This window comes from Capricornis sumatraensis, chromosome 9 (genome assembly GCF_032405125.1).
Source record: "Capricornis sumatraensis isolate serow.1 chromosome 9, serow.2, whole genome shotgun sequence".
In the NCBI taxonomy this organism is placed as follows: domain Eukaryota; kingdom Metazoa; phylum Chordata; class Mammalia; order Artiodactyla; family Bovidae; genus Capricornis; species Capricornis sumatraensis.
The window spans coordinates 47,064,589-47,086,110 of NC_091077.1; the positions used below are offsets into that span (position 1 = coordinate 47,064,589).

Genomic DNA, 21,522 nt, shown 5'->3' on the forward strand with positions numbered 1-21,522 from the left:
GCCCGGGGGAGGGGCGGGGCGGCAGGGAGGCGGGGGCGTGGGGAGCCCGAAGCCCGCCCTCCTCCGGCTCGCCGCCCCTCCCCTCGGGCGGCTCCCCGCGCTCCGCTTACTTAACCTGCCCGCGGCCGCAGCGGCACTCGCACTCCCCCGCAACTCGCCTGCCCGTCGGTTCGGCGCGTCCTCTCTCTCCATGGCGCTCCTCGGGCGGCTGTTGCCCCTCGCTCTGGCGCTGGCTCTGGGCCCCGCTGCCACCCCAGCGGGCCCCGCCAGGTCGCCCTACCAGCTAGTGCTGCAGCACAGCCGCCTCCGGGGCCGGCAGCATGGGTAAGCGGGCGCCCAGACGGGATCGGAGGGACCCGGCGTCGGGGGGACCGTCGGAGCGGGCTGGGGGCGTAGGGGACAAAGCCCGAATCAAAAGCAGGCCTCTGTGTGGGACGCTTGGAGGGACCAGCCCTGCAGGAGATGGAGAGAGGGAGAAGGAGAGGTGGGGAAAAGTCAGCAGGAGGCCCTGTGTGGAGGAAACGGGTGGAAGAGTTGACCCGGGACCTCCAACTCAGGCCGAGAGCGTGAGCGGGATCCCGGGCTCTGAGCTTCTCCAGGCAGATAGGAGTTGGCGGCTGTCTGTGCAGAATCACCGTGGGAAGGTGGCCAGCGCAGGCAGGGAGCCACCCAGCAGGGCACGGGTTCCAGCCCAGCCAGGTCCTTGTTCAGCACCTTCATATGTGACACTGGGACCACACAAGCTGGCAGCATCCGAGGCCCCCAGGCCCCTGGTCACCCAGCCAGGCCCTAAACCCACCACCTGGCACCAGATAGGGGCCTCCAGGCACAGCAAGGGCAGCGTCTGCTCCCCTGCTGGATGAAGAGAGAAGAATGTGCTGGAAGTCACGCACACTGTACAGATGGGGAAACTGAGTCTGGAGCAGCCATGTAACTTCCTCACAGTCCTGCAGTGTGTATGGGAGCTGGGATTGGAACCGCTCTTAAAACACTGGCTGAGTTTGTAAATTTGGGACATTATCATTGCATATATTCCTTTGAGACACTGAAGATGTGTTGGTTTTCTGGGGGCAAACCCAGGCAGCAGGTCTGACCTGATAAAGACCCTGGCCCAGACCCAGGCAGAGGTGGGCTTGTTTCTATATCCCAAACTCAACCATCCTGCTTGACATATAGCCAGGGTTTGCTGCCTTCCTGGGTGCACCAACTCCTCTGTGACAGTTAGGTAGAACTATATGTGGATAGGAAGGAAATGGCAACCCACTCCAATATCCTTGCCTAGAAAATCCTATGGACAGAGGAACCTGGTGGGCTACAGTTCATGGGGTCACACAACTGAAGTGACTTAGCGCATATGTGGATAGAGTTGTGTCGCAGCCCAAATGCTTTGGGTCTGGCATTTGCTCCCAGTTGGTGCCCAGACCACCCTTTGACTGAGCAGATCTGAACTTAGATCAGAACTCAGTGTTGGAAGTGATTGGAGTTGACTTCATAGGGTTCTACAAAGCCTTGACTCCCTGCCCTTAGAAGTGGCCCCTTGTTGGGAGTAGCATCCTTGTTCCTCTGCCTGTGTGTGCCTGTGGTCGTGCCTGGCCTTTCAGATGCCCAGGGCTATGGGGAGGGGACTATGTTGGCAGTGAGTCTGGCCCCTCTGCAGAGTGAAAGCCATCCAGGCCATGCTGCAGCCTCATACCCTGCAGGAAAGAGGAGAGCATGGGGGTTGTCCCAGGGTCTTTCAGGAAGTGAGAGACTCACCTTTGACTTCTGCTGGGTACAGAAAGGTAAGGGGGGGCAGGGCAGAAAGACAAGGAAGGAATGAAGCATCAAGTCAAAATATGAGCCACTGGCATGTCCATGGTCTCTGCCCAGCTCACTGTTGGCCTTCTGCCTTTCCTGCCAATGGAGTATGTCCTGTTTGGGTGCCGCAGTCCCTCCTGGGAGGTTTCTATCCCTCTGTATCTTCTTAGGCACTCAGTCAGGAAAAGGCAACCATAGCATTCTCTGTCACCTAGAATGGTGGCTCCCGGCACTCCACAGTGAAGCTTCCCAAAGGTGCTGATGGGTCTCCAGCAGGAACCACCTCTGTAACAAACCTTCTTCCCTTTGAAGCCCAGAAAAGTCACAGACCAGCTGGAAAATAGTTTGTTTTTTAATGCAAATGCTCTTTATTATAAGCTTCAGCTATTAGGTCAACTTTCTCCCTCCCCTCCCTTCCCCCACCCTGCAGGCTAATCATCTTGCAGGGCAACTGGAAAAGCCTATAGTGGTCTGTGATGGGCAGGACGGGCTAAGCAGTCCCAGGTGTGTCCCTCCCCACCCCCAGTAAAGTCTGGACACACGGGCAGGGGGACTGCGGTGAACGGTTACAGATGCAGCTGCGTCTACTCTGATCTAATGGCCCCTGAAAACCCACAGGCTGCCTGGCTCAGCCATGGGGGTGGCACCCTGTGCAAAATGGATAACCTGTTCAAACTCCAGCCCTCTTTCAAAGTGAGAACTGGTGGGAAGGGAAAGGGAAGCTCTTTTGTTAAGGAAGTGTAGTGTGTGTGCTTCACAAGACGTGAAGGAAGAAATAACAAGTGGGTCCTGCTCACCATTTGGCTTCCCAGGTGGCACTAGTGGTAAAGAACCCACCTGCCAATGCAGGAGACATAAGAAATATGGGTTTGATTCCTGGGTTGGGAAGATCCCCTGGAGAAGGGCATGGCAACCCACTCCTATTCTTGCCTGGAGAATCCCATGGTGAGAGGAGCCTGGCGGGCTATAGTCCATGCGGTCACAAAGAGTCAGACAGGACTGAAATGACTTAGCCAGCGTGCTCACCCTTTATCCATCACCACTTTTACTTTCATCTTCACCACAACACAGTGAGCTCTGTGGCAGCTCTTCCCATTTTACAGATAGAGAAACTGTGGCTTAGTGACGGGGAGTGACTTAGTGACGGGGAGTGACTTAGTCCAGAGACAGAAAGCTGTTGGGAGAGTAGAGACTGTGATGCTGTCTTTCGACTCCCGGCTGTTATCTGTGTTGCTATAGAGAAGGAAAGCAACAATACCGAAAGAGAAGTAAAAATGCAGTCACACTTCCAAATGTCAGCAACCAGGACTGGACTGCATTTTCTGAAGCGCTTCGTTTTCAAATCCAAGTTGAATAGCAGAGCTGTTGTGCTTGAGGCAAAAGGCCCAGAAATGGGGTGCTCATGTCAATTAAACTTCAGTATAAATTTCCTATGTACACAGCCCACCCCTCCCACCCTGATGTGAGAGGGAGTGGGTCACAGAGATCCCCAGCCTCCGCTCCTGTCTCAGAGGGCAGCAGTGGAAACTCAGTCCGCGGAGGAATGTTGGAACCACATCCACCGGAGACTCTGAAGGTTCGCCAAACGCCTACGGAGAGTTGCGGAGAATTCATCGACAGTAATTATTTCCTGCTTGGTCAGATAGAACTTCTGAAATTGTACAGAAATAAACAGCACCTCCAGCTGGAGTGTGGCCAGCAGGAACTCTCTCAGGGTTATTTGGGGACTGCTCTAACCTATGAATGCCAGGCAGCATACTGAGAAACAAGGTGGCTTCTGTAAAAGTCCTCTGGAGGCTTGGTCAGATCCAGCAGGGAGTAAGGGGTCAGAGCTGTCCTCCCCCTTGGCTTGAGGCTTCCTCTCCAGCCTTCGCTGCTTTTCCCCTCAGGTCCCTACAGTAACTCACAAATATTTGCCATGCCTCCTTGGCCCACTCAGCTTTGCCTCGGGTGAACCACAGACTGGACAAGAGGTCACATCCACATGGTGGAAGAGACGGCAGAGAATTAAAGGGTCCGTGTGCCCTTCCTCCCACCCAGTAAGCTGACTCTGAGTATTTGAGAGTTGACCAAGTTCCTGGAAAAGACCATGCATCTCAAATGATGGCTCTTGATTGTATTTGTAAAGTATCAGAGGAACTGATATTTAGAATTGATATACCTGAAGTTCTCTGGTCTCCATTGCTGCGCGCAGGCTTTCTGTGGCTGCAAACAGCGGAGGCCGGTGCCTCGTTGCGGCGCATGGGCTTCTCACTGTGGGGCTTTCCCTTGTTGCGGAGCTCAGGTTCTAGGCACACAGGCTTCAGGAGCTGCAGCAGGCAGACTTGGCTGCGAGTTCCTGGCTCTAGGGCACATGGGCTTCAGAAGTTGCGACACAGGGACTCATTAGCTGTGATTCACGCGCCCTGGAGCTCGATACTTCAGTAGTTGCAGCATGCGGGCTCAGCTGTGGCTCGAGGACTCTGAAGCCGGGCTCAGTAGTTGTGGCACGTGGACCCAGCTGCTCCTCCGAGTCATGCTGGAATCTTCCTGTACCAGGGAATGAACCCATGTTCCTTGCACTGGCAGGTAGACTGTTACCCACTGAGCCGCTAGGGAGTCCTGGGAGCAGTATTTTTGACAAGGCTATTCCAAGCTCCTCTGCATCCAGCCTGGCGCTTAGCCCCACCTAGAAAATAAAAGAAACAAATCAGAACACCTGCCCCCAGGGTTCTTGGGAGGGTAGCTGAAGAGAGGTCACACATACCCTGATTAGTTTTGGGTTGTGTTCTATACCCAGCATCAAACAAGGGCTGTATCACACACAGGACGGAAGAGTATCACCTGGGACACCGAAAGAGGGCTTTCTGGGGGGAGTGGGACGCAAACTGGGGCCCAAGTAATAAACGACTTAGTTCAGTGAGTGACCGTCTCCTTCCGAGGTCCTGACAGCAGCTAGCTTGGCCATGCCTGCTAGTTTCCAGGGTGGGCACCCCAGATAGGCTGTGTTTGGGAGCCAGGCAGCTGCCTAGGGATGCAGAGGATGTCTGTGTGTGGAGCTGCTTGGAGAGTGCTGGAGCCCGGACCATAGGACCAGCGATGCCTGCTGGGAGGCCAGGTTCAATCCTGTGGATGTTTGGGCTCAGTGCGGAGTGGGGGTACAAAGAAAGTCTGGGGGCCTCTCTCAAAGCTGCTGCTGTTCTTACCAAACACCACTTTCTTTTTAAGCTGGTGTTTTCCATCTATATAACATGTAGCCTAAAAGTTTTAAGACGTTTTTATTTATACTTAATAAATGTCAGTGTCAAAGAAGAATGTTTACATGAAATGATGTCACTGTATGATATATACTTTAACAGCTTTTTAATTTGGGAGGATATTTTTGGGAAGGATGATGGAAGTCTGGATCACGAGGACCAGAATGTACCCCCAAACTGACCGAAATGACTGTATCTTCTCCATATCTAAAATGTTCTGGTGACCCAGGAGGGCCCACGTGGTGGGAAGGATGAGGCGGGTGACATGCTGACCGTTTTGCTAACACTGCAGCTTTTGTTTTTAGCCCCAACGTGTGCGCTGTGCAGAAGCTCATTGGTACCAACAAGAAGTACTTCACCAACTGCAAGCAGTGGTACCAGAGGAAGATCTGTGGCAAATCAACGTGAGTATCTGTAACCACTGATGACCACCAGCCACCCAGGAGGCTGCCCTTGGTGTGCGTGGGTTGCAGGTGCCCCCAGGCGTGGGCCAGCCTTTTGGAAGGTGGCACCGTGTGCAGAGCCATGAAGATGCGTGTGTACACATGTCAGAGAACTTTGTGCTTGGGAGTGGCGTTTCCAGTAAGCTGGCCGATTTTGTTTTACACTTTTAAGGCTCCTAACAAGACTTGGAAATGTTTTTTAGGGCCAACTTGGGATTGCAAGAAACTGTGCGTGCACTTCTTAATCCTCACTAAATGATACAAATACAATGATTCAGTGTAGAAGCCACCAGCCTCTGACTCTGGGAAAGAAAACCCGTTGGTGAACTTATACAGAGTTCCTGCTCTGCGTTTCAAAGTGCGTGCATGCTAAGTCACTTCAATCATGTCTGACTCTATGCAACCCTATGGACTGAAGCCCACCAGGCTTCTCTGTCCTAGGGATTCTCCAGGCAAGGATACTGGAGTGGGTTACCATGCCCTCCTCCAAGGGGTCTAACCGACCCAGGGATCAAACCCATATCTCTTAGGTCTCCTGCATTGGCAGGTGGGTTATTTACCACTAGCATTTCAAAGTAAATACTCCCAGAAAGACTGAGAGTGCCTAGAGATATGCACATAATGAGGCAGCATAGCATATTGAGAACACAGGCTCAGACTCTGATTCAAAGGTTGGCTCTGCCACCTACCTGGGCAGTTGGCTTCACCTTTGGAACCCTCAGTTGCCTCATCCATAAAGTGAGTATAACAGTAGGACTATGTTATGGGATTGTTCTGAGGACTGAATGAAATAATACACAGAAGAGGCTAAATTTGGAGCCCGGCACAGAGTAAGTGCTCAGTAAATGCTCCTTGCTGTTGTTTGCAAATCTCAGCTGCATAAACAGAAGTGAGATGCCAGGGGTTGTGGCCCCCTGTGGTTACAGTAGAGCTTTCTGGTGCCTCTAGCATCATGAACAGCACAGAGGGAGGTGGCGTTCACCATGACTGCCCTGTAACCTGCGTGTTCTGACAGAATTCCAGGGAAGCCTAATCTGTTTTGGCACCAACCATCAAAAGATCGCAAAGCTGGCTCTCTCCTACAGATGGAAAAATGTGCTGTGCAGAGCTCCCTGAGACACTTGTGAGGACCTGGCCTTCCTCTTGTCTGTATAATAAGAGGATTAAAAGATGCTGAGCCACTATCTTGAACCCTTTCTCATATTAGGGGTTTTAAAACGTATTGCTTGTGACTTGCTTTGGAGCAGATGTCTCCTCTAACTGAAGGAAGGGAAAACACTCTCTCCGTGAAATGCACGTGGAAATAAATATCCCAACTTGTGACACTGATTGTGTCCTAACACAATTGTCAGTCCTAGTATGGATCAGGGAAATTGTGGATCAGGCAGAGGTGGGGCAAGACCAGTCACATCCCATGAGCCTGTCAAGGGCAGGGCAATGACAGTTGGTTCCCTGCTTGACCAAGCCCAGCCCCAAAGCCAGGAGTTAAGTGAGCTAAGAGGATCCACCTCCCAGATTTAAGGGGGGAACAAACCCCCAGCCAGAATTCTTGCTGTTGTGGACCAGAAGAGATTATGCAAATTATATGCCACGTGTCCTTCTCTGGTACCCAAGTTAAAAAAAAAAAAAATTTCAGTGCTTTTTGACTTTTCCCATGTGGGTATTTATCAACTAAAATAAACACTTAATTAAACACAGAGCCAGGCCCCACATAATTGCATCTTGGAAGATGACCAGAGCCCTGGGTTTTAAGACGCTACCATTTTGTTTGTTCTGGTTTCCCTAAAAATGGGAGCCACTTGTAAGGTCAAGCTTACAGTGGGCTGGCATTGGCCAAGGTATTTCAGTGTGGCCCTGTGTTGAAGCATTTGCCTGACCGGTTAACAGTAGCTTGGGGACATTTTCATCATTCCCCGGCTGACGCTGCTCTGAGTCGCCTTGGCTGATTGGCTCTTGGTACCTACCTCCTTCTCCACTGATGTGTCAGGATGGGCGCAGGCAGCACGGCTGTGTGTTGGCCGAATGTTCTTGATGATGTGATGAGGCAGCACCATAGCGCATGGGGGAGCCCAGGCTCTGCAGGGGGAGAATAGACGGGAGGTGTGGGTGGGGAAACCAGAGTGCAGAGTGGGGCCCAGGGCCGAGTCCCAGCCATAGAGTGGATCTGACAAACCCACAGGGGATAATCTGAACCTACAACGTGCTGTTGCTTTGGGCAGCTTTAAAAAGAGGAAATGGGGATAGAAAATCATGAGTTGATTAAAAAAACCTTATGATCCAGGATAAGAAGGTCCCTCCCTGGAACATCACGTGCAGCAGCAGGAAGGTGAAGCTGACTGGGGGGATGGCCAGAGAACTTGGGGAGGGAAAGCGGAAGTGGATGGACTCATCTCTGTCGTCCCCGAGAGAGCGGAGAAGAAGCAACCTCACCATTTGCTTGTGCCCCAGGGCTGAAAGCCGTGAAGGAGCTGCCATCCTGGGAATTCAGTGCCCATAGGTGGTCAGCAGGGGAGGAGAGAGGGCTGTGCGGGCTGCCGATGTCATCCTGGTCAGAATGGGCCCTATGGTACATTTACCTGGCTGAGGACCAAACTGTGAAATGGGAAGCACGATGGTGGTTGGAGCAAAGAGGGCCATCTCGGCATGGGGCCAGCCTGGGCAGTGGGAGTTTTCTCAGGGGCAAGGCTGGAGCCAGGGGTGTGTGTTGGCGTGAAAGGGAGCCAAGTGTCACAGGAAACGGGTTGCACAGGTCCCCAGGGGACCCCAGACCCACAGGAGAATGTAAACTTGGAAGCAGATAAGTAGCACTAAGTACAGGATCAAGGCGTGAAGACTTTGCCATTTCAGGTCACACAGGCACCCAGGAGCCTGGAGCCAAGTGTCTGCCGCTGGGAGGCCCTGACTTCACCTCCGACAGAGGAGGGAGGGGCATAGTCACAGTGTGCGCTCAGCACGCCTGTCAGGCCACTGCATCCGTCCGTCGTCTGCAGACAATAGCTTGTCTGCATTGTCCCAAAAGAGTGCTGGTGCTACTTGTCAAGCCTGATGCATGGGTTTTATTACAGGAAGTAGTTACCAGTGGGCCCCTCTTCAGTGATGCAAGTGAATTTTATTACTTAGAAACTCATTTTATGTCAGATCCTAAAGAGCACCAGTGTGATACAGCAGCTCATCAAGCGAAGAGGGTGATTTCGGGTCTGCATCTGATCAGTAACCGTAACATTTTTATGTCCAGCAGCTGAAGCAGTGGTGCAGGAGATGGTGCTCAGGAAGCCCAACAGGCCACCTTTGTATAAAGCCCCCTGAAGGGGAGGCCCACTTAACAGCCAAGTCAGAGCTGACATCATGGAGATGTAATCATCACAGCAGGAGCCCAGGCATCCTCGACGTGGCACAGGGAGGGCCAGCACGGGAGCCAGCAGGTGGGGGTGGCCATTCTCCACTCCAAAGGCTTGCTGCTGTGTCACAAGCAGCATCATTTACAGGCAACAGTAGCCATTCTCTAGAGCCAAGATGAGCTGGCAGGACACTCCCGTTTCCCCAGTAGCAAGCATGGTTGTGCCCAAAGGCTGAAATATTAACACTTCTTCAATACTGTATTCAGGCTTAGGCATTTCACTTCTACTGAACCCAGCCAGCGTATGGTCTAACTTTTCCATCAGTTCTGTAGAAAACAGCAGAACTATTTCCTGTAGATCTCATTTGGGCAGGGCACCCAGGAACATCTGTGATGAAGCTGAGCAAGACTCTTCCTTTCCTTGCCCTCCTGTATCCCACAATCTTGGTCCCAGAAGGAAAAACAAGAGGATGGTGAGAAGCCATCTAGGGATGGCAAGCTGTCCCCCAGACCCACAGCACCACCTCCTCCCTGCTTCCCGTCCCCTGTGCAATCCCCTGGATCCCCATGGCCAGCCTGCTCTGAAATAACTGAGATCTGACATACACCAAACACCAGGGTTTTACTAAATGCCTCTACTGTGCAGGGTTTCCTGATGATTCTATCCCATTCTAGCAGCAGCTTTGTTGTTCTTGTTCAGTTGTGTCTGACTCTTTGTGACTCCATGGACTGCAGCACACCAGGCTTTTCTGTCCTTCACCATCTCCCAGAGTTTGCTCAAACTCATGTTCATTGAGTCAGTGATGCCATCCAACCCTCTCATCCTCTGTCATCCCCTTCTTCTCCTGCCTTCAATCTTTCCCAGCATCAGGGTCTTTAAACCTTGTTCTCTTGAGTATGTACATGAGTCCATGTACCATTTGGGTAAGGCCCCATGGTGGGCGGAATGATGTCTCACTAATACTGACTACATCCTCACCCTGAATGTGTGAAGATGTTACCTTACGAGGGAAAAGAGACTTTACAGATCTGATTAAGTGAAGGCACTGGGTGGGGGTGTGGCAGGAGGCAGATTATCCTGAATTATCTGGTGAGACTAATATAATAATAAGGGTCCTTATGCAATGAAAGCAGGTGAGTGAAAGTCAGAGAAGGCGATAATGACAATGAAAACTGAAGTTGGAGTAGTGTGACCACAAGTCAAGAACTGTAGGCATCCTCTCAGATGTGGAGAGGACAAAAATAGATTCTTCCCTAGAATCCTGGGAAGGAATACAGCCTTTGATTTTAGCCTCATAAGGCCAGCTTTTGACACTATTATCCAGAATTATAGGATAATACATTTTTGTGGTTTTAAGTCATGTCACTAAACTTGTGATAATTTGTTAGAACCGCAATGTGCTTAGTCACTCAGTTGTGTCTGATCCTTTGCAACCCCATGGACTGTATGTAGCCCACCAGGCTCCTCTGTCCATGGGATTCTCCAGATGGGCCCTATCTATTAACTTAGATAGCTGTGTTATGGGGAACTTATTTATTACGTGTGATTTGATCAGTGGTTTCGTGCTGAGCGTGGCTTCCAATGAAGTTATTAACCTAATTTTAATTTAAAGTTTATACCTGGGATTTTTTAAGAAGGAGCTCAACGACTGAGAGCCTAGTAAGCAGCAAGCACCTGATAAGTGTTTTCATAGGTTAGCTTGCTTGATTCTCAGTCACCCTTTAAGGTCAGTGTGATCATTAGCCCATTTACAGAGGGGAAGACTGAGGCTCAGAAAGCCTGAGTCATCTGCTGGCAGGTGGAGGTGGCCCAGTTATTCTACTGATATGTGCTGCCCCCAAGGAGAGGTGAGCACAGCGGCTAGTGCTGGCGACATGGGGAGGAGTCAGGTGAGCAGCCCTAGAGGACCTGGGCCATCTGCCCCAGGGCTCTCTCTTCAGCAGAGAAGAGGAGGCCTCCTTGGGGTTCGCAGAGGCCCTCTGGCCCAGAGCCACCCACCTTCTCCTGGTTGCTCACCCCCAGCCTGGCAGTCATTCTGAACCCCTGTTGCAAGGGTGCTCCCTCTCTAATCAGATGGAGAGCATGGGAGCTGAAGAGACACAGCCAGCATCCAGGATCCCCCCAGAGACCCTCACATGCCACATACAAGCAGATTGTCTCCAAATATGTAAGTGTATTTTCCAGCGGCTCCATCTCATCACTCACCATCTGGACCCTGGTAAATAGGGTGGTAGTAGAGTCTTTGTTGCTGGACAGCAGGTTAAAACAAACCCTTTCTTACCAGGAGTTCAAGAGTTTGATTTTCTCCTGGGAGGCTTAAGAGAGTTCAGTCGAGTGCAGAAAATGAACCCCCGTGCAGGCAGGCGCGCGCCTAGACGGCCCCATGAACCCCCATGCAGGCAGGCGCGTGTCTAGACGGCCCCATGAACCCCCGTGCAGGCAGGCGCGCGCCTAGACGGCCCCATGAACCCCCGTGCAGGCAGGCGCACGTCTAGACGGCCCCATGAACCCCCATGCAGGCAGGCGCGCGCCAAGACGGCCCCATGAACCCCCATGCAGGCAGGCGCGTGTCTAGACGGCCCCATGAACCCCCGTGCAGGCAGGCGCACGTCTAGACGGCCCCATGAACCCCCGTGCAGGCAGGCGCGCGCCAAGACGACCCCATGAACCCCTGTGCAGGCAGGCGCGCGTCTAGACGACCTCAGTCTGCATTTGCTCTACGATTCCCTTGGAAATCATGACGTGCTGGACGGTTTGGTCACAGGAAGCTGGCTCTCAGGCCTCATTCCTATTCCGCTGTTGCAGTTTCGTCAGTCCCTGGGCGTTTACAGCCATCCCAGCCGCCAAAACTGCAGCATGCTTAGGGGAGAGTGATTGTTTTAACTTATTATGTTAACTCCTTGGACAGTTATTCTGAGGACAGAAAAAAAAAATAATGCTTCTATCTTTATCCAGTTGTGAGTAAAACTTTGGAGGGGAATAGAGGAGAGTCTCAAACTCTAGTTCAACTCTTAGACCTTGGATTGGCACTACTTTTTGTCCCCCCACCCCCTACCTCCCTCACACTCCCTTCTAAGTCGTGCACCTTCTCTGATTTTATTCCTCAAATTGGTCTTCTGATGTGAGAAGCTAGAACAAGAAAATTCGTGTTTTACTGCCCTAGAGGATGTTCTTTTTCTGAAGTTTCTGCTTATTGGACTGTGTCAGGCCAAGCAGAAGCCAGGAGTCTTTAGTCAGAGCAGCTTTTGCTGATAAGATTCAAGTCAGAGACCAGCAGATTGGTCCACTCTATGCAGGAAATCCAGGGGACTGGGGAGACGCGGATGGGGGCTCCCTGCGGTTCTCACACTTTCCTGCACTCACCCTCAGACCCACAGCTGTGTGACTACTCCAGCCCCGTCTCCCACAGCACAGCATGTGTGCCCACAGCGTGTGTGTCCCCAGGGCCAGAGCCCCAGGAAGGTGACACACAGGGCTGAGAAGAGGGTGTGCCAGTCCTGAAAGATTTGGTCAGGATCGTCTCAATGGGCTGTCTTCTTGGGCTGCAGTTTCCAGCTGCCCTCTTCCTCTCCGCGGCCAGGCGGGCTGGTTCTCAGAGCTTGTGTTGTTGGGATGATCAAGCAGGGAACCAGCCAGTTCTGGAGGTGTTTCAACCCAGAAGGCCACTAGGCTGAGGTGAGAGGCTTGCTCACCTCGTGCACCCAGAAAGTGCTGGGGATGCCAGCCTATGGGTAGCACTCAGGAAGAGGAGGGAGAAGCCACCAGCATGAGAGGATTAGGAGACAGTCAGAAGGCGTCCTGGCAGGAGCCACCCACACTGGGCTAACCAGGAGACAGCCTTTGGCTGTGGGGGCGGGGGGTTGGGGGCTGTGCCCCCACAAGGGTTGGTGTGTCCCCCATGTCCAGAAAGCCCACCTGGAGAGGAGAGGCAGTGAGTGCTGCCAGGGGTTAGTTATCACATCGGAGAGACCCCCAGTGTCCTTTTAATGTTAGACTTTTCCAGTTAGTCCATTTCCCCCCAAATATGTACACTGTCAGAGAAGGGTCTTGACTTGGTGAACTGCGAGGAGAGTCCTAGATCTGACCCGCCCCAGCCAGAAGCCTTGGAAGTGCCTTCACCCCCAAAAACATTTGCAGCTTTCTGACTCCACCCCTCACTTCCTCCTCATGCGGAGATGTCCCTGCTCCCCCACCTGTCTGGCAGCCTCCATTTCTCCTGTCATTGTCAGCCCTCCTTCCCCTCCGCATGTATGTGGCCACCGGTGAGTTTACTCTTGGGGAGCTGGTTTTCTGTTGTAAAATCCCGGTGAGCCACTGAGCTCTCTGGTGGAGTTTTAGGATGGAACTCCGATGCTGACACGGTGGAGAGAGAGTCTTTGACCAGCACGACTGAAGGTGCGAGGCATGCAGTGTCAGCCCCATGCACTCGGGATCCCAGAGATGAGGAGTACTTTGAGAACAAGACTCCTCCTCCAACTCCAAGGAGCGTCACCCAGGCACTTTTAGAAAGAAACTAAGCTTTGTGAGACTTGACCCCATCCCACTTCCTCAACCCCCGCCACAGAGCCCCGGTATTTATCAGACAAGGCCTGAGAGTCCCCGCATGCATGTCCCCAGTCCTATGGGCTTGAGGCTTGTGGCTCTCCCTACGTTTAATTATGAGACGCTGGCAGACACTCTCCTTCCTTGAAAGAGTGCTTTTCTGCTCCCTAGAAATTATCCCGTTGGTTGGAATTGTGATGTGAGATTTAGGGAACCTTGGAGACCATCTAGTGTAGCTTTACCTTCTTTTGTAAATCAGGAAACTGAGACCCAGAGAGAGAAATGACCTTTCAAGGCCACCCTGCGAGTTACTGATAGATGACAAGCCTAGTCTCCTAATCCTAGTTGCCTTTGAAAGGCGGTCAGATCTCACTTTTGTTGCAGATGACGACTGGTTTCCAAAAATAAAACTGTGAGTCAGTCGAGATCAGTCCTGAGACCACCAGCATGTTTCACCCTTTTAAGCAGGGCTGGAAGGTTCAAGAGGAATGGGATGGGAGGAGGGCTGAGAGAAAAGTGGGGAAGAAGGAGTCAGAAGGATGGAGAAAGAAGGGCAGAGAAGAGTGCGTGTGATGTCACTCCTCGGAAATGTCCTAAGGGCTTGTTTCTTGCACAGTGACACCTGTAGCTCCCTGGCAGCCTGAGTATCCTAATCTGTCTCTGAGACAGCCCCCTGGATGACAGATGAACCAGGCTTCATCTTCACATGACTCCCAGGGCTTCCGCGAGACAACTCCAATGGAATTAGTGAGAGTAGAATTTCCCGGCTCATTGAGAGCAGCACCTGTTCCCTCCTACCCCCAAAGCCCAAACTTCTGCCCCATCTGCCTGCTTCTCTTCTATCTATAATGCCTTCAAACAGCCTGTGAGAGGCTGTGGTGAGCAGTTCTGTAGTAAACCTGCTGTGATTCAAGGCTGTGTTCTTTCCTGTCCTGAAGGACAAATGGGCAAGAAAGGAAGTGGCTGGACATGGCCGTTGGCTTCAGGTCCCAGGGTTGCCAAGGAAGAGGCTGTGCTCACAGCGTTGGTGCAGGAGTGGCCTTCGATGGGACAGGGGGTTTTGCTGTGAAGCTAGTCTTTCTTGGAACACTTCCTTGTGTTGCTCTTTGAAATCCTCGGTCTTTTGGGTTTCCCTGGGATGTTGGGTTGACTGAAGCTTTACGTTTCAGACCTCCAGAAGGTGGTGAGTAAGCCATGATGGGCTGGTCTAAGATTTAATGTCAGGTGATGTCAAAGTTTAAAACTATAAACTGCCAGTCTTGTTCATCCAAATACAAAGAATCTCACAAACTGGCAATATCAGTTGCCTCCTGGAAGGAAGATTGAGGGATGAGGGGGGATGGAGAACACTTTACTATTGAATCCTTTGTAGATTTTGAGACCATATAAAGGTTTTCATTGATTAAAATTTTGTTTTTATTTAAGGAAACAGCATCTTAAAGAGCTTTGTTTTTATTATAAAGTTTGGTCGTGAAGATGGAATAAAACTTGATCATAAATATGCTACCCTTCTTGGTTGCTAAGTCAGAGAGCTAGAAGTCCATGGGCTAATTTAGTTCAATGACCATCACACAGTACATGTCTACATCTTACAGATGAGGAAACTGAGGCCCAGAGAGGAGACAGGACTGGCTGGCGAGGCCTGGGTTGGCTAGTTAGTGGCAGACTCAGAACCAGAAAGCTCCAGAGCTCCTCCTACACCTTCCTGCTGCCTCTCAGCAGTTCTTCCCACTGGGTTCCTCATGAATTATGCTGGAGATAAGTTCCAGGTGAGGATGTGTACTAATACCACTGTGAATATGCTGCCACAGTCCCCTGGCTGTATCCCAGGTGCATGACCATGAGTAGCATCACTGGTATCATATACAAAGCCGAGGAGGTGTGACAAGCTCCTTGCCAACGAGAGGTGCAGAGATGACCGAGCGTGTGATCTCCTCCAGGAGCAGGCTGTGTGCTCACCCTATCATGTCCCTTCCCAGAGCGAGGACCAATGACATGAGAGGGGAGGGGAGCCCTGCCTAATACATGTACATGTCTTCATTGCAGAGTCATCAGCTACGAGTGCTGTCCCGGATATGAGAAGGTCCCAGGAGAGAAGGGCTGTCCTGCAGGTGAATAAGCCTTGCCTGTTGGCGCAGATGGAGGGGAAGAGGGAGGGAGAGAGGAGCACCCACGTGAGGGGCAGCAGAGTCTGAATGGGGGTCCAGAGGATGAAGGCTGGAAACAGCAAGTTTCCCACGCTGTCCTTCTGTGCAAGCCAGCCTTCTTAACACGCTGGGGGAACAGACTCCGGTCCTGACCTGCCTGTGCCCTCCACACCAGGCACAGGCTCCTGCCTTTGTTGTTTCTGGCTGCAAGAGATTCTAAATACATCTACCATTGCTGAGCAGCCCTGCTGGAGAGCAGACAGGGCAGGCCAGGCCTCCGGCTAGGCTGGGCACATCAGGCCACCCCACCTAAATGTCGGAACCTGGCCCATTGGAGCTTGTAGGGATGGGAGTAGCAGGCTGGCTTTCCCAGAGTCAGCCAAGGGTACCACAAATGGCCATCTGGGCCCACAGACAGTGTGGTCCCTGTGAATTCACCTGTGTGAGATCAGATCCTTTTGTTTAGTCCTGCACACCTCTGGGGACTGTGCAAGGAAGATTTTTTTTTTTAACTTGGAAATCTTTGCTAGTTCATTAGTTAAGAGTGTGAGATTGAGGTTTAAGAGATAGGGGGTGATTTTGCTGGTGCCAAGGTCGCAAAGAGGGTGGCATGGACAGGGGCCATGGCCTTCCTACTGAGTAGCAGGACAGGCAGGAGGTGTGGGATGGGGAAGAGAGGGAGCTGGAGGGGGCAGGGTGCCTCAGGGCCTTAGTTTCAGCTCCTTTAAAAGGAACAGGAGAAACTCCAGTTGTGAGAGGAAGGTCCTCCAGAGCTTCAGGCTATTTCAGGAAATAGCATTTTATTATTTGCAAATACCCAAAGCACTTCCGAGATCTCTCTGATTCCAGTGGAAGCCATTAGGGAACCAGTTTCAAAACCAACTAGATAAGTCCCTAAGACTAGCTTGTAATTGGGCTATCTGTTTCTGGTGTATGTTCCTACCTGTGTTATCGGATTGCCTATGAACAAAAGCTTTGCTCTGCTGTAGTTAAAAATGACTGATCCCTTGAGCTCACATAGGGAAGCCCTTGGCTGTGGAGCTGTTCTAAGAAGCAGGTGCCTGGCCTCTCCGGTTCCCCATAGCAGTCTGTGTCTGGCCTCCTCCAGTGGGTGTGCTCAGAGGAGGAAGGGTGTGGTCTGGCCGGGGAAGTCCCGCAGGCCATACCTGCTCTACCATCTGCCTGCCTCTGCAGCCCTTCCGCTCTCTAACCTGTACGAGACCCTGGGAGTCGTCGGGGCGACCACCACTCAGCTGTACACAGACCGCACGGAGAAGCTGAGGCCCGAGATGGAAGGACCCGGCAGCTTCACCATCTTCGCCCCCAGCAACGAGGCCTGGTCCTCTTTGCCAGCTGTGAGATGACCTCCTTATGCCCAGGGCTCTTATCCTGGGGACTGTCTCACTGAGACTGTGGTGGTTTCTAGTCTCAGGACACACCTTCCTTAAGCCCTCAGATAAAGCCATGGCACTTGAGCTTTAACTGTGCCTCCCCAGGCGGCTCCCAGTGCTCCAGCCACTCAAGTGCCCAGACAGGTCTCAGTGCTCACAGAGGAGAGGGCTCTGGAGAAATGGGAGTCCCCGGGGCACCTTTCCCAGGGTGGCAGGGACCCATCTGCTGAGTGTGGGGCCTGCAGCCCCCTCATGGCAATGCTGACCTTCTTCCTAGGAAGTGCTGGACTCCCTGGTGAGCAACGTCAACATCGAGCTGCTCAACGCCCTCCGCTATCACATGGTGGACCGACGGGTGCTCACGGACGAGCTGAAACACGGCATGGCGCTCACCTCCATGTACCAGAATTCCAACATCCAGATCCACCACTATCCCAACGGGGTAGGGAGTCCTGCTTCCACAGCTCTGCCCCGTGTCCACCCTGAGCCCTCCGTTGGTGCATGTGTGGGCGGGTTTCTGGGGTCATGTCCTGCAGGCGGGGTCACCTGTGGACAGTCCTCTGCCTCCTGCACCTGCTTCTCCACATTCTGCCCTGTGGTTTCCCTTCTTGGGGCTCACAGGCTATGCCTCCAGGGTGTTAACTGCTCACGCTCACTCCTTTTTTGGGCAGATCGTGACCGTCAACTGTGCCCGCCTGCTGAAAGCGGACCACCACGCAACCAATGGTGTGGTGCACCTTATTGATAAGGTCATCTCCACCGTCACCAACAACATCCAGCAGATCATTGAAATCGAGGACACCTTCGAGACGCTGCGGGTAAGGGACCACCCTGGGGCCAGGGGAGGCCTGGGGATACACCACCTCCCATGAGGGCCGCCTTCTGTGGGAGGGGTGGAGGATGTCTCGATGCTCATGGGCATTTAGGTGACCGTGGAGCAGGTTCCTCTGGTGCCCATAAACATGGTGAAGTCACTAATCCGGCGGTCAGGTTGACCATAGGAAGACATAATAATCTTGTGCTGGAAATGTTCCCCTGCCGGACTTCTCCCTTGTAAAGTTTCTTTTCCTTGACTCCCCTGGAAAGTTCCAAGGTTGTAGCTGCAGCAGTTCTGCAGCCTGGGCGTGCATTGTGTGTTCTGGAGTGGGAAGCCTCCTCCTGCCAGATGCTGGTGCTTACCTGTGGGACTAGAGAAATGGCCTTTCAAGCTACATGGTCTTCTGGATCACATGTCCCCACCATGGGATCCTTGTTTCATTCATACTCCCTGTTTCCTTGGAGCCTAGATCAGCAGCGAGGCCACAAATATAGACATGGGATCCTGGGAACTGACATCTGGTTTGGCTGCTGCCTGCTCTGGGTCCCAGAACTCTCCTCTGGCCCCCCTGCCCAGCAGGCATTTATCTAACAACTGTGGTGGCAGGCGGGCGTTCCTCTTAGCCACAGCTGCCCAGAGGAAGTTAGCACAGGCTGCCCCGTCAGGGTTTTTTCCCTGATTCAAGAACTTCCTGACCACAGAGGATGCCAAGTGGGAGTGGGGTGGTTCCTCCCCTGGAGATCTCCAACACAGAGAGACAAACACCCCCAGGCTGGGCTGGTGCTTGAGCAGACTCAGGAGGAGGCTCTGGGGGTTCCTGGGGGACCCCACTGTCCACCCTCTTCCCCTGCCTTCCTTCTGGGTCACTCAAAGTTTGGGGGTCTGCTGTTCCCACAAACTTGATGGCACAGCTTTTGATTAGTGGTGGCTGATCCCCACTGAGTAACCTCCTCTTAGTGTTCAGGTTTTGCAAATATTCCTTGCTTTCTTCTTCCCTTTGGCTCTTCTTAATACTCATCTTTCCTTCTGCTGACATGTACTCATTAAGCCCCCGCTACTTTCCTAGTGTGTTCAGAGGAATAGAGGAGAAGAAGTCAAAGTTCTGTCTTCACTGGCACTTATGTCCTTGGGGGACACAGACAAGAAACAGACAAGGCCGTCACAGATGGTCCTAAGTGCTGTGAAGTCAGGCAGTGAGTGGTGAGCAGGGGAGACCCATAGGGTCTAGTTGGTCCAGGAAGGTCTGTCTGGAAGAGGTGACTTTTGAGCTGAGGCCTGAACATTGGGAATGGCCAGTTATACGACACATGCGGGCAAGAGCTAAGTTAGAAGGGAGAGGGGGAGTAAGGCTCAGAAGCAGGGCGAGCAAGGAGGCCTGCAGGACTGAGTGAAGAGCACTAGGGAGCCAACAGGTGAGGTAGTAGCAGCCAGGCTGGAGGGGCAAACCCTGTGGGGCCTTGGAGACTGAGCGAGGACTGTGGCTTATCCTGATAGCAGTAGAATGCTTTTAGAAGAGCCATCTGGTTGCTCTGTAGAGAAGGGGCTATGTCATCCTTACGCTCACAGAGCTCACACAAATAATCATCACCCAACGACTGAATTGCAACATGAGGACAGCAAGCTGTGCAAGTGTGTCTAATAGAAAGGTACTTGTTTTCATCAGGGGGTAGTAGGCGGCGCAGGCTGGGGTAGGGATGGAGGGCAATGCCAAGTTGACTATCTAGAGAAATGACATTTCAGTCAAAGCCCAAAGAAGGAATAGGAGTCAGAAAAGCAAGGGAAGGGCAGAGGGAACGCTGCAGGGCCAAGGCCCAGGGTTGGAAAGGAGGAAAAGAGGGCAGCAGCCAAGGATGACCAGAGTGGGCAGAGCTCACTGGTGGGACGGGAAGAAGTGAGCCTCGGTTCAGCTTGTCTTTACATCTGGGGCTTCTGCAAAAGCCAGGAGCCCTCCAGAGGTGCACTGGTGAGACCTCATGTGCCTCGAGTGTGTGGAGATTCCCAGAGCCCTCAGGGAACACACCATCTGCTCCCTGCCCACAGGCTGCCGTGGCTGCATCAGGGCTCAACACCCTGCTCGAAGGTGATGGCCAGTACACACTCTTGGCCCCGACCAATGAGGCCTTCGAGAAGATCCCCGCTGAGACCCTGAACCGGATCCTGGGGGACCCAGAGGCCCTGAGAGGTGAGCACCCCTGGGCTGCTGCTGTGCCTGCCTCATTAGAGTAGCCAGACTGAGCCCCAGGCTGGTTCTTGTCCAAGTAGACATGCTGCCTGCCATCCTGTCCCATTGCTCCCGGCTGGCCCTGTCTGCGCAGAGGTTACAGCAGAACCCTGGTCAGAGGGGCCAATAAGAAGTCCAGCAGCCTTGTCTAGGGGGACAGCTGGGGTGAGGAAGGATGCATTGCTGGAGGTCCAAAGTAAGGTCTGGCCAGAGTCAGGAAGAGTTAAAGGCCCAGATGATCAAAGCCAGGGCGAGGCTGCCAGCATGGGCAGCAGCTTGGAGGTGTGGGGAGGGGGTGGCCTGTCTTGGCATCCTTGAAATGGAATCATCATGCTGACTGACCCTTGAACTCTTCCTGTGTCTGGCCAAGCGTCTCACGGATAGGCCAAAATTATAATTAAAAACCAGTAACAGTGAGCTCTTGATTCTTCTTTGCTTCCTCTTCATTCTTCATCCTTCCTCACCTTCTCAGGCTGGTGAGTTAGGTGGAACATTGGTTACTCCTAGAGGAGAGTGAAGGAGCAAGCTTGTGTGGGAGGTTAGAAGGGGAGGCCAGGCTCTGCCACCCTCCCCCAACTCCAGGACTCCTGAGACGCTGCCTGTGGGTCCTCGAGTTCCCTGCAAAGGGAAGTAGGCCCCCAGTCCCCTATGTACCCCAACCCTCCAACCACACTTGCTCCTCCCAAATATGATCCAGGGATGACTTCGCTTCTTTTGAGTATATTTAAACCCACCTTTGAAATGTGCTATGTAAAATGCCTAATGCATTTCAGACACCCCATAAATGTAAAACGTTCTCCTTACAGCTCTATAGGGATGGAAAAGGGCGCATTTCTGAAAGCACAGATGGGGAGCTGTTGTGTCCAGACTTTGTGGGGCCAGGAATCCAGGCTGCCAAAGTGAATGCGGTCCAGGTCAGGGAAGGTTAAGCCTAGTTGGTGTGACGGCTTAAAAGCAGGTCACTGGGATCTGATGTGCTGAGTACAATGATGGAGATGCTCCCAAGGTCACAGGGATGAGGATGGCGGGGGGTGGGGGTGGGGGTGGGGGTGGGGTGGCTTCTGCAACCTGAGGGTCTTAAAGGCTTCTGAGGAGATGGGGCTTGGGTGCAGCGCAGCATTTTAGCTTGTTATTTAGAACTGTTTTCCCCCTAAAACATGTTTTGTACCAAGCACCTTTTTATTTTTGTAAGTATCAGAACATCTTTTTATAAAGTGAGAAAACACCCCAGGTTTATCCCTATTGCACTCCTGCCTTTTCCCACTCAGGAAACTGTTTGCTCAAAGCCAGGGCCCATGTAAGCGGCTGTGGTGGCAAGCGGGGAGGCAGGCAGTCCTGGTCCACCTTACAGAAGGCTGGTTATTAGCAGGTTAGCAGACAGGTGAGAAGTGGCCCTGGGTCGGTGTGCCCATTGGCAGACTGTCCCCCAGCCTTGGCCTGGCTCACCCTCTCGTCATGTCCCCCCACCCCCACCCTAGTCTCCCCTTCCTTTCTGGAGAAGCTCAGTCCCCAAGGCCTCATTCCCATAGCAGACAGGTGAGAAGTGGCCCTGGGGCGGTGTGCCCATTGGCAGACTGGCTTCCAGCCTTG

At 52.7% G+C, this 21,522-nt stretch overlaps 1 protein-coding gene across 1 annotated transcript in view; it reads left to right on the top strand.

The window, feature by feature from the left end:
• The first annotated feature begins 168 nt into the window (after window positions 1–168).
• The window catches only part of TGFBI (transforming growth factor beta induced), a 33,051-nt gene continuing 11,697 nt past the window's right edge, over window positions 169–21,522 (top strand). The window contains exons 1-7 of the mRNA XM_068980398.1: window positions 169–324; window positions 5,339–5,437; window positions 15,403–15,467; window positions 16,698–16,858; window positions 17,172–17,336; window positions 17,566–17,712; window positions 19,752–19,893. Coding sequence (XP_068836499.1) covers window positions 191–324; window positions 5,339–5,437; window positions 15,403–15,467; window positions 16,698–16,858; window positions 17,172–17,336; window positions 17,566–17,712; window positions 19,752–19,893 — 913 coding nt within the window. The 5' untranslated portion in view covers window positions 169–190. The remainder of the gene's footprint in view (window positions 325–5,338; window positions 5,438–15,402; window positions 15,468–16,697; window positions 16,859–17,171; window positions 17,337–17,565; window positions 17,713–19,751; window positions 19,894–21,522) is intronic.